This window comes from Myiozetetes cayanensis, unplaced genomic scaffold (genome assembly GCF_022539395.1).
Source record: "Myiozetetes cayanensis isolate MyiCay16 unplaced genomic scaffold, myiCay2020 scf2-11, whole genome shotgun sequence".
Classification (NCBI taxonomy): domain Eukaryota; kingdom Metazoa; phylum Chordata; class Aves; order Passeriformes; family Tyrannidae; genus Myiozetetes; species Myiozetetes cayanensis.
The window spans coordinates 70,062,084-70,075,078 of NW_026087411.1; the positions used below are offsets into that span (position 1 = coordinate 70,062,084).

At 36.7% G+C, this 12,995-nt stretch overlaps 1 protein-coding gene across 1 annotated transcript in view; it reads left to right on the top strand.

The window, feature by feature from the left end:
• Positions 1-12,681, top strand: part of SEC63 (SEC63 homolog, protein translocation regulator) — a 61,854-nt gene extending 49,173 nt beyond the window's left edge. Inside the window, exons 14-21 of the mRNA XM_050316348.1 lie at positions 262-344; positions 1,885-1,944; positions 2,158-2,316; positions 3,164-3,322; positions 4,251-4,352; positions 9,397-9,495; positions 10,329-10,433; positions 11,004-12,681. Of these exons, the coding sequence (XP_050172305.1) occupies positions 262-344; positions 1,885-1,944; positions 2,158-2,316; positions 3,164-3,322; positions 4,251-4,352; positions 9,397-9,495; positions 10,329-10,433; positions 11,004-11,147 (911 nt within the window). The 3' untranslated portion in view covers positions 11,148-12,681. The remainder of the gene's footprint in view (positions 1-261; positions 345-1,884; positions 1,945-2,157; positions 2,317-3,163; positions 3,323-4,250; positions 4,353-9,396; positions 9,496-10,328; positions 10,434-11,003) is intronic.
• The last annotated feature ends 314 nt before the right edge of the window (positions 12,682-12,995 follow it).

The following is a 12,995-nucleotide window of genomic DNA, read 5'->3' on the forward strand; positions in this document are numbered from 1 at the left end:
AGCTATAACTTTGAATTTTCTAACTTTCATGCAATTAAAATTTCAAACTCAATGTTGCAGTTTTATAGTTTGCTGAATTACCAGCCCTCCTCCTGACAGTATATTTGAGGTTGTAAGAGACTTATTAAATAATATTTTGAAATTTTGTTAAAAATTCTGGAATTTGTATGCTTATATTTAGAAGTGGCAGAAACAGTGTTTAATGGAAAAAAAAGGTTTTAAAGAAGTCTAATAGATGTATTGCTTTTCTTTTTATACTAGTTTTGGATGATGAAGACAGCAACAATATTACAGTAGGTTCTCTTGTCACTGTTCTGGTCACACTAACAAGACAGACCATGGCAGTAAGTATTAAAAATATTTGTTCTTTCAGGGTAACTGCAGATATATACACTAGTAAACAGGCATTTCTGCTTTTTAAGCTAGCATAGTGTTTTATAAATATAACTGTAAAGTTATATTGAGAAATTGAAATTGAGAACTTGTGCTCTTAATCCTTCCTTATGTTTTTGTTTCTGAGTGAGAAAGTTTTCCTGGAATAAAACCAGAATTCAGTCTGACCCACTGCTGTTGTCTAGGGAATGGTAAAAGAATATGGCAAGTGATACTGCTCTGAGGCTTGTAAATAACAGGAAAAGAGACATTCAGAGACTTGGTTCTTGAACTAAAATAAAGTATTCACTCAAGTCCTTAGGACAGGGTTTGATTTCACTTTATGTGGGCTCACAGTGTTTCAAATCTCCTGGGTGTTTTAGATACTTTTGAAAAGAAATTCAGTCCAGCAGAATGCAGAATATGCATAACTTTAATAGAGAGGAAGTACACCAGTGCTACATGAAGAAAGTGGACTACTGAATAAATAACAGTGTGACATAACCAAAATTATGCTACACCCTAGTAGTTAAGCTTCTGACTTATGCTTATTTTTGAGCTTAAAATGCAGTACTTTCTTGAACAAGAAGCCTTAATGCACAGGAACTAAAGTCTGAGTTATGCCTCTAAGGTAAGGCACACAGTCCATGAGTATCACACTTGCCACTGAAGCCAGTTCAGCTGACAGTCTCTGTATAAAAGTACTGTGTGCTCATGCTGTGGTAGCTGAGGGTACAGCAGGTAAAATGTAAAAGCACTGTATCACTACGCTGGAATGAAAAAATGAAAGAAACTGAAAACTGCCATAATACTGGACTGTACTTAGAAAGGAAGATGTCCAACAGCATATAGTAAACTCCCTTAGGATGTTTCCTATGTGACCTCCACTAGGCAGTGTGCCATTGAAATACATGACTGCAAAACTAGAGCTAGACTTTTTTGTACGGTGCTTTTGTTTTTTGCAGTGTTATCTCCTATTGCCATCTTTATATAAGACTGTTTTGGTTGGTTTTTTTAATGGCATATAGTATGTTTTGAAGAGAGAAATGCAAGGAAAAAAGATCCATTTTCATAGAGATGTCCTAGTCTACAGAATACTGACATTGTGTTGTGTCTTAATGTTTCATATTTCTGGTTTGATTTGTTGTTTTGTGTCCCTCAGTAACAGAGCAGCTGTTGAAGTTTTTAATGCTCTGACAATTGGAGCAGAACTGCTTTTGTGATATAGGACTTCTATGCTTTATAAAACAAGTAGATTCTTTTGAACAAGGTGACATGTTGCCACTAAATTTTTTTATAATACTAGTGATGGAAAAATCTGAGACCAAACATTTGAAATAGTGTTTAATTTTCATCTGTTAGTCCCCTGTGTGTCTGTCACTGATAAAAGAATTTACCATAATGAGTAAAACATTCAGACCTGATTAAGCTGATTAAGTTCAAATATGAAATAATAATTTGCTCTTTTGGCACAGAGAGGCATTAGTAGTTTTCACATCTTTCTCTAACCAGGAAGTGTTCGAAAAGGAACAGTCTATATGTGCAGCAGAAGAGCAACCAACAGAAGAAGGGGTAAGTGAAGAGTGAATGTTCCTCTTGCTAATTAAAGAGAACTTTCTCACAGATCTTGAGTTGCTAATTGTGTGCTTCTCAAGCATTTTTTTTTCAGAAATGCCTCCTGAAGTGCCTTTTAATTTTGTTTCTCAGCTTAAATTGCTTAAACTACAGTTGAATGCCAGAAATTTTATGAACAGAATAAATATTTTAAATACTGCTTTCCTACAGCAAGGAGATGTCAACAAAGTTAAGAGCAAAGGATGGCAGCAAAAGAATAAAGGCACCAAGAAAACTTCGAAATCAAAGAAAAAGAAGCCATTGAAAAAGAAACCTGTACCACCTTCATTGCAACCAGCGAAACAGCAGAAGCAAAAACAAGCTAATGGGGTAGCTCATAGATTCAATGATATTTTATAATTTTATTAAGTTTGTCACTGCTAATCTGAGGCAGGTTTTATATTTGTCTCTTCAGTTTGTGCTTTTGTGAAGTGTATCTTCTAAAATAGCATTTGTTCTCTTTACATTTAAAAATTACTAGTAAAGTAATCAGGGAACCACCAAGGTAATGTTTTCAGTGGCCTGCTGAAAGTTGTTCTCAATTATTTCAGAAATCTGGCTTCATAGTCCCTTCTTATTATTAGTTCTTGTAATGTTGCCTTCTAGGAGGTGAATTGTTCTGTAACTTCTACTTTTCCCTTAAAAGAAAAAACTGAAATGAAACTTTCTTCTGATAAATTAAGTAGCTTTGGTACCTTTATGCTTCCACTGTATGGGCTGTGTTGTAGGTACTTTCTTAAGTTCTCTGTGATTTTCTTAAGGCTTCTTGAAATGCAGTCCCAGAGTCATGGAATGGTTTGGGTTGGAAGGGACCTTGAAGATCGTCTAGTTCCAACCCCTCTGACATGGGCAAGGCATGCAACCCACTAGACCAGTTTGCCCAGGGCTCCATCCAAACTGGCCTTGAACACTTCCAGGGATGGGGCAAACAATCCAGGAATCAAATACTGCTTTTCCCTGTTCCTGTTGTGGGTGCCATAAGGAGAAGGAGAATTGCTTCCTTCCTCCTCTTAGCAGATGATGTGGAAAGGATTAACCTTCGTTGTAGACAAACTCTGTGATACAAGAAGAGTGTAGATCGTGTGGCCCTAGGACAGGTGCTGTGAGTGCTGTGTGCTACAGTAATGCAGACAAACTAAGTTAGAGGTGTTGTCTTTTTTTTTTTCTTTCCCATTAGGAAGTTGTTGTGAAGGAAGAAGAGGAGGAAGTCTCTGATAAAGGAAGTGATTCTGAAGAAGAAGAAACAAACAGGGACTCTCAAAGTGAAAAAGATGATGGAAGTGACAGAGACTCTGACAGAGAACAAGATGAGAAGCAAAACAAAGATGATGAAGCTGTAAGCCTTACTTTATCTTGAAGGGTAATGTTGCCTCTGGGGTTGACAGAAGATGCATTTAATTTTCTAGCATCCCCTCAGGTCAGGCAGCACTAGGATGAAGGAGTAATACCAGTTCTCCAGAGGTTTTCACACCTCATTCTGGTGTAGAGCTTTGTCACTTCAATTTGTTTCAGAGAGAGTACTGAAGGGTCTTTACAGCATAGTTAGAAAACTTAAAAATGACATGAGAAAAGTTGCTAAACTTGAGGAAAAGATCGTAGTGTTTCTTTTAGCTTAATTTGATTACTAGATGCTGCAGACTTTGTGAGATAGTCTTGAACTATGTTCTTGACAGGCAGTGGCTGTTGCACGCTGCATAGTGCATGTTCCAAGCATGCAGTAGTTGAACAAACTTGTGCACGTGCTTAGTAAACCATAGTCACTGTTAAGTTAGTCACTTGAAACTGTAATTGTAATTGAGAATGAGGCATTGGCACGGTAGAATGACTTCTGCACCATGGGTCTTACAGTGAAAGATTTGTGTGAAAGGCCTATACAAAGTGAGAATAAGCTTCTGGTGGGAAAAGAAACATCAAACTTGTAATCAGAACTGTTATGGCTCACATAGTGAGTGTTTGCAGATAGTGCTCTAGAACTGAGTTTTGAAGAATGTGTGCAAACCCCACAGGGTGGAGTGTGTTTTTTTGGTTGGTTGGTTGGTTTTTTAAAATAATTACTTAGATGGTATCTAATTTTACTGTCACTTGGGGTTTTTTTTTGCTTTTGATTGTACTGTATTACTCAATCTCTACATGCTTTTCCCTTTATCATATTTAGTGTAGCACAAGTACTTGTCATGTGTACCATTTTCATGGACCAAAATTTCTGTCTTTTTAATGCAGAAGATGGCTAGTGCACAGTTATTCTTTAACCTTATCTTTGACAGGAGTGGCAAGAACTACAGCAAAGTATACAGAGAAAGGAACGAGCCCTTCTTGAAACGAAGTCAAAGATAACACATCCTGTTTACAGTCTTTTTTTTCCTGAGGTCAGTAATGAAAAACGCTACAGTTGTAAAATGTGAGAATTAATAATAATACAAATAAATTGTTCTTTTTGTATTTTTACTGTAAATACTGTGCTTTTAAAAAAGTCTTAATACTTGAGAAAAATCTCAACTTTATAAAGTCTTAACTTATAAAATCCTATTAAACTCCTTCAGATACTTTTCTAAAAACTTTTAATTTATTATTCTTCCTATCCAGTTCCCAGAGACTTGCAAACTTGTATAAAATTTAAGGTTCCTTTTTGATAGCAGTAATGCTAAAGTGGTTTTTTTTTCTACTGATCTGCTACATATAGGTAGATTATGTCTGAAAGCTTTTAATCTGATAGGTATGAAATTTATAGTCCTTTTCTTTACCTTTTTTGGTCATTTTGCTATGGGATGTGAAAGCACAGCTCTAATAAAGAGCAAGTAGTATTCTACCCTTAACTCTATATCTAACTGCAAATATCTGTTACTGGGGGAGGTCCTGACCTCTCCTGTGTTAACAGTAATGACAGGAGAGTTTGGGAGGAAGCAGATTCTTTTGGCTTACTGCTTAAGTCTCAGTGCAACAATGTGGTGGCAGCACACTGTGCAGCTGTGGAAGATGGAGTTGGTTGGCAAAGCTATGTCTTTGTACCTCAGTGTGGTCTGGAAGTGGTGGAAGCCAACTGTGGAACAGTCTTTCCTAAAGAGCTCAAAAATACAAGTCCAAGTGTGAATGGGTATTGGAGGAAGGAATGTATTTGAGAGGGGCGACTCGAGTGTCTCTACAGCAGCCTTTGGTGTTGAAAGTATGTTGTGATGTTGTTACTTACACAAACAACAAACCACTCAGTAATTGTCTGAAAACCCCTTGCAGCAATGAAACCCCGAAAAAGATGGGATTTTTCAAAGTGTGGGGTTTGTGTCCTGAGCAAATAAGTTAGCTGTTTGGGAGTGACCAGACTGGAAGGAGTATTTGGCCACATTTTCTTTCCAGGCCAGTGGCTCAGAGGTTTCCTTTGTTTCCTTGCAGTCTGACTAGGGTACTAATCTAGGATCTATTCTCTGTTGTTGTGCTATCTCCAATAACAGAGGTGGGATGCAAAGCTTATGCTTCCTCTTGTGGTTTAGAGAAGACAAGTGAGATGGGGAAGAAGAGTAAAACATAAGAAAAAAGGAAGATACTGTGTATATTTGCTCTCTCTTCTCAGTCCCCAGAGCACTTTACACCATAAAGCTTGTTGCATGTGCAAACATACTCCATTGTCTACATGCTTGTGATCGTACTGTTCTTGCTGGTTTTACCTAGCGTAATCATTGGAAAGCAAATTGTGGGAAGCAAGACCCTGTTCCTAAGGACCTAGGGAGGATATACAAATAAAGCAAATACATTGATTTCCTGAAGGCCTTAGCTGAGAGCTGTCTGGCCTTTTGACATCTAGTTTTGTAATGGCTGATCTTAATGCTGTATTTTCCTGACACTGTTGTGTATGCTCTCATCTCTCAGTACAGCTTCCAGAAGTACACCAGCATAACAGAAAAAGGTGTACTGGCATTTTGCTCTTCTGGCTGCCTTAGATCCTGTCAAATATGCTGCAGAGTCTTAATACCTCCTTGCTGTGAAGGCAGCTGGCTTTGGTCATCAGTCAAAGTTCAGAGATTGAGTATGTGCAATGCCCAGTGCCTCAGGGGTGCTATTTATATTTCTCTTTTGATGCACTTGAGGGTTCCTTCTGAGATTTTGCTTATACTTACTCTGTACCAACCTGCATAAGCTTCAGCTGCATCTACCCAAGCTACAGATGGGTTTTATGATAAAACCTAAATACAGTTCACTGCTAGAAAAATTCTAGGGCTGAATGGAATGCTTGAACTTGAAAGATACTTGTGTATTCTCTCACGGCACTGCAGTTGTAAATTTGCAACTTTTCTTTAAGGGTTTCATGAAAGTTGAATGCAGCTGTGTGTGGTGCTGTAGCTGCAGTTGGAGCATGTTCAGATAGAGGTGATCTGCAACATCCAAAGAGCAAAATCTGTCGTACTCGCTGGGGATTTTTTTGCATCTGTTATTTAGAGTATTGCACGTATTGTGGTCATGGCCAGTTCAGAGATGCAGAGTTAAGGATAAAATGGTGTATTCCAGAACTTGCAGATGTTTAAGCGTAGCTGAGCCTAATATACTCGTCCCCAGGAGAGAACCTTATTGCTGTTTCATCCAAGCTTTGGGGCAGTTGATTACTCTGCCAGAGATGTGTCTTTAATTTGTGCAGGTTCCTAAATAATTATCTTTTGCTCCTGAACCCATGGATCCAGAAACTGCACAGATTGTAGTTTTGACATTTTTAGGTAGAAACTGGCCTTGATGTTCCAATTTCATGAACATACTGGTTCCCTGGCATGCCAAACCTTGCACCCATCTGTTAAAGGGCATTTTGCCCACTTGCCTGTTAGTTTGCCAGATTCTCACAGGCATAGACTTTAAATTCCACCCAATAAGAGAGAGGAAAATGACACTCCTACACAGTTGTCCTTTCTGTAAAAAAGCGATGGCACTTTGGGGTCAGTAGCTTTGCTTCCAAGTGGTTTGCTAGATAGATTCCTTGATCATTAGATCAATGAATGTCATTTGACCTGGTATTTTTTCCCCCCTTGGTTGTTATTTTTTAGCAGTTTTTGTGAAAATCCACTTGGCAGTTTTGATCTTTGTTCTTAAAAAAAACAAAAATTCCTTTCCATTGGGAATGATGGAAGCATACACAATGTATAGCCAGTCATCCCAGTGTTTTGGTAACATCAAAAATAATGTATTGATACAACTGCGGATGCTTTTTTCTCTGGTGAGAGTCTTTATAGGCCCAAAATGCTGAGTAGCCATTCTGTAATGGATCTGGCTTGTGGCTCTTGTTCATCTGTATTATTTATACTGTTCATCTTTCTATTCCTAGAGGCCTCTTGGCTAGGAAATAAACACTCCAACTGCATAAGAACCTTCTTTACTACTACTGTCAAGGAGATTGACAGTATATTTTCTGTTGAAACTTACAGATAAAGTAACTTCTACTTTTTAATCACATGGGGTGGTTTTTCATGAAGAAAATCACTTGGAATAGTTGTAAGAATTTAGAATGCTACATATTGTGGTCTTAAATAGTATAGGACTAGGTTTTTGTCCTGTTCACAGTGCCAGTTCCAAAACAGAAAGGAGAACTGTTGCTTTACTGTAATGCAGTTGCTTTTGCTTTTATACACTGTCAAATGGTCATTTAACATATTGAGTTAATTTTACCTTTCTGTGTTCTGGGACTCAGCAGTGCTAATCAGGGTGTTTTGATGGTTGGTGTGACTGTCTTGCTGTTGTAAATAGTTGAATATTTCAGTGAGATTGTGATAGTTATTACTAGCATAACATTTAGTCACCTCAAAAGAGAAGAGGAGTTAATTTATCTTTTGTAATTTTCAACGTACATTATTTAAATTTCAGATCACCAGACACTGTTTCCTGAAATGTTAAAAATATCTTAAACTACTGAACTTCTGACTCTTTCAGCAGACACAAAAGTTCTTTAAGTTCTACATATTAACAGCATTTACTTCCCATCCGTGGAATTTAGAAGATGATCAGTGGTGATGTTGAAGTCCACTGTATCCATTAATTCATTCCTTCTAATGTTGTTAGATTAAAAATTAAACAAAACAACCGCTTTTTATGTGACACTGAAGCAACTACCTAATTGGTTTTGGTGTAAATATGTAAAAATTGGCCTCCTGGTTTGGAGCTTTGACTTGTAACTATTCTGACGTGCACTCTTTAGGGCTTCAGTCTGTTATAGATGTGATCAGTTACCAAACCATCAGGGGTGGATAAAAATTGTTTTGGAAAAACAGATCAACATTTGAATTGTGTAAAAGGAGTGTATGTTTCCCCCTTTTTTCCCTGAAGGGCAAGGTTATGCTGTTATGACTATTACCTATCTACTAAAATACTTCATCATGAAGAAGTCTTCCCCTTCATGTCCCCACTATTCTCACTTGTTTTAAAAAAAAAAGACTTAAGGAGATGAAGGAATGGAAACTTACTTTACTGTACTAAACTAGCTTTTTTACAACAAAAAGGTTTCAACTTCTATGAAAACAAGGTGGATTTTGGTTAAAATGAGTGCCAGAGGGTTAACCAAAGAGGTGTAGTGTTTAAATGAAGAACAGTCGATGCCGAAGAACTGTCTTTCCCATTTGAGATTCATTGTGTCTGTGCTGCTGGACTGCACCACAGTATTAAAAATATGACTCCAATTGAAGGAAAAACTATTATTTTTTACAGTGTTTCTGTCCTTTATGAAAGACCACACTCATTTAATTTCATTTAATTTAAGAACTCTGCTTTGGTGCTTGCAATGGCAAAACCTTTGAGACCTCTAGCTATTTTGAAAGCTGTGTGTGATAGGCAGCAGTTGTTGGGTATCCTTTACAAACATAAATCAGTATTGACTTATATTGAGTCACTTCCTTGAAGTGAAATCTCAGTAGGTTCAAATTTCATTTTTCAGCAGATTCCCACTTTTTGGAGCGGGGGAGCCGTGGGTAAAGTACACTTACCTGAAAAAGACTTTACTGGGAAGAGTACTTTATCTGTCTCTGGGTGTTCCTTGCTTTATATGCTGAACTTTTTATCCAGGCTGGATTTCTGTAGAAGGATCTAAGGTAGTAGTATATTGCATCAAGTTGCTCATCAACCCTCAGTGAACGCAATTCTTCGGAATGGTTCCATGTCCCACATAGTAGTTCAAGTTAAATATATGGAATGAAACCTTTGGAGACCAGAAGTCACTTGTGATAATCTGTTTGCCTTTAGTGTACAGTATATACTGTATATTTTATTCATGCATATCCAAGAGCTTTAAAAACCCACAAAACACAAACTGCTTCCTTTCTGTCTGTATTACAAGGATTCAGTAATTCCTAATTACCTGTTATAAAGTGCAGGGGCATAATTTTCTATGACTTCAATAATCCCGGTGTTTTTGTTTTCTTTTGTTTTGTTTTTTTTTTCCCCTTCTGAAAGGAAAAGCAAGAATGGTGGTGGCTCTATATTGCAGATCGGAAGGAGCAGATGCTAATATGTATGCCATATCACGTTTGTACACTAAAAGATAAAGAAGAGGTAAAGTACTGGGAGAGTTTTCTTTTTGGAGTATTAGAAAAGTGTCTATGGTATGCAAATACATCTAGATTTTAAATTTTTTTTATACTTATGTATTAAGATGGAAAACAAATTTTGCTCTCCTGATAAAAGCAGGGAAGAGCCTTTTAACTGTGAAAATTGATAATGGAGAAAGAAAAAGTAATTTAAGATGACTTTCAAGTTTCTTTGCAGATTATGTTTGGGGATTTTTTTCCCTGATATCAAAAGCTGATGAAACCCAGTATTCATATACAATGACATTCTTAAAGTTATTAAAATTTGTTAGAAATATTAAGTGTCCTCTTTCTTTAAAGGAGAGACTATGACAAATTAATTGGCTTTGGCTCCTGTGAACCTTTCGGAGACTGTAACCTTTGGCTGTGTTCTTCTTGATACTCAAAGGAAGACTTAATGTAGTTGTTCTTCCAAACTAGATGTTATGTTCAATTTCAAGTAACAGTAGAGTTAAGATAATACTTTCAGCAGACTAAATATTTTAACCTGTTTGGGTTTTTACGACTTCGCATACAAGGGGGTGAAATTGTGTACTTAATGTAATTACTTGGTCTAACTCAGAAAACATGTGACTGATTATTCAGCAATGTTTTGTGCTTGGGTATTGCGAGTCTTTTCTGTGTCTATTTTATTGCGTAGAGATTTTCAAGGAAATGTCGCTACTAAGAAACTAAAACTTTCTAAGAAAAAGGTATTATTCTGTAGTAGTATTTATTGTTCATTGGAGTACTCAGGTACTGGTTTTAATGTGTCTTTTGAAAGCAGTAAGAACTTATGGTGTAAATTCTATTTTGTAGGTAGAGCTGAAGTTCCCAGCACCAGGCAAGCCTGGAAACTATCAGTACACAGTTTATTTAAGATCGGATTCATATATGGGATTGGACCAGATTAAACCATTGAAGGTGATGTTTGACTGTGTTATGTATTTGTATTACACTGAAAGCTACTTCATATGGTTATTAAAACCCCAGAAGTTCCTGTTATCTATAAGAATTCAACCTGTCCTAATTTTAAAACAAGTGGGAAGGAGGGAGTTATAAGTGGTTTCTGCCTGATGTCAGTAGTTGCAATTTTATGATGGATTAAACAGGACTAAAGTTTGTGATGCTTTCCAGTGCCTATGTATTTTATTCACATTTTTCTAACATTTATTCAATTTCTGCAGTATGGTTGGCGCTGGCTTTTTATACCTTGAGGTTTGCCATGGCATTTCTCTGCCCTTAGTCCTAGATTCATACAGTTAATGAGAAAAATCTGGCATGCTGTATTTCTGGAAGCAGCTCTTGGTTTTGTTTTGGATTTTTGGGGTGAGATGGGATTTGTTTTCTTGTTTGGTTGGTTGGTTTTTTGACTGTCCTTTTTGTGTGGTGTGTCACTTGTTTTGGGTGGGTGGGTTTGTTTGTTTTCCTGAATTGCTGTTTATTGTCTGTAACCTTTTCTTTCCCCTCTTCTTTTTCCTTATCCAATTGCAGCTGGAAGTTCATGAGGCAAAACCAGTGCCAGAAAACCATCCACAATGGGATACAGCAATAGAAGGTGATGAGGACCAGGAAGACAGTGAGGGCTTTGAAGACAGTTTTGAGGAGGAAGAGGAAGAGGAGGAAGACGATGGTTAAACAGTACTGTTGATTGACTACAATATCTGCGCATACTGCAAACTCTTGGTCTGACTGTGGAACTTGTAAAATAACCAAGAAACACAGTACAGAAGCTTTGAGAAGGCTGAGTTTAAATTTTCTTTACCAATTAAGAGTGCATTATGTAACTTCTCAGTGGAGGTGAAACAAATCTGTTGCCATTGATTCACCTTGGAATATGCTTATGGCTCATTATAGCCTTCAAAGTGCAGGATGGTGCATTTGTTTCAATTGAAAATAAAAGCTTTTTTATTATAAATGTCCAAAAGTGTGGGCTATGTATTGTCTGATCAGTTTAGGGTCCAATTTAAATAAAAGGTACTATTAGCTAGGAGCAAACTTTCACAATTTTTCTGCATTAAGAATTTATTTTAGAAAATTTTTTGGTATATTTGACATTACAAATCTCTGCTGATTGAAACAACATCTGCTCAACTTTCAAACTGGATTGGTTCTGTGGTATTCATTAACTATTTTGCTGTGATACTGCTCACATCATTCATAGCTTTAAAAATCTGTTTTACTTAACGTGATCATTATAAATTGGCATCATACCCATTGCCACATTCCATATATTCTGGAGGGCTGCTTTTTTTAGGACTGTTGCCTTTTTATGCCCGAGATTATAATGGAAATCATAAACTTTCTTGACTCTGCCATAGGATACTTATTAATGGCTTAAAACATTTTTAAGCCTTTATTTCATCAGGTCAGCAGATGATCTGAGTCTTTTGATAAACAGAATGTCTGAAAAGTTTTGGGACCATGTGTTGTATGTAAGTAAGCGGCTTTTGTGTAATACCTTTATAAAAGGTACATCCTGAAAGCTGAAGTATATTCTGAATCTACCTGAAACCGTCAGAAACGTTCTAAGGGTAAAATACAACATGCGTAGAGGGCATGTTTTGTATCAATTTTGAATTCCCATGAATAAACTGGACAATTTGATGGCTGTTTGCATTTGTAATAGTGTGCCTCTTTGTCTGAGTTGTTTTTGTTTTTGGTTTTTTTTTTTTTACCTCAGTCTCCTGCAGGATTGTAAACAAGACAGATTGTTTGATTCTGTCCCTACTCCTGTTTAAAAAAAAAAAAAAAATCAAGTCTAATTAGAGAATAATTTCAGGGAGGAGAGAATCAGGGCTGTTAGTGTATTGTATGACTTGACAAAAGCCACAGATGGATTCTTCCTTTTCTTCCTCTCAATAAAACAAATGAAAATTACTCAAAATGTTGCATTTCTATACTTCAGAAATACCTGTGAGTGTTCTGCAAGTAGGAACAGATCTATTTCTGTTCCTGTGTATTGAATTAGGAAAATGCAATGCTGTAAAATGTGACAAGTTACCATGAGGGAAAAATTCCATCCTATGAAAATTGCCCAAAGCCGGAATAGGTGCACACTAATTTGTGACCTTGTTTATTAGAAAAGGTTGTCACTTTAAATGCAAATTTACATTGTTATATTCTTTGTAATTGCAATAGAGCAAATAAAATTTGAAGATGTTCTAAATGAGATTATGTTATCTTTCAGAGTACTTTTGAAGTGCACATTGTGCAGAAAAAACTCTTGAAAACCATAAGCAGTGTCAGGTGTTCAAACGCAAGAATGAAGAATAGCTTTAAATTAAATGGCTTCTACGCTTGATGCCTTTTAACTCCGGTTTTTATTTGCAAAATACAGTAGGAAAATAACAACAAAAGCTCGAGTTGCATTCCATAGGCTTCTGAGCCAAATTCTGCACTGATGAGAGAAATGATAGTGAAAAAATCTGGTGACTCTTTCTCAAGCACCTAGGTGAAGTGAATGGTAAGATTACATCGTTCTGT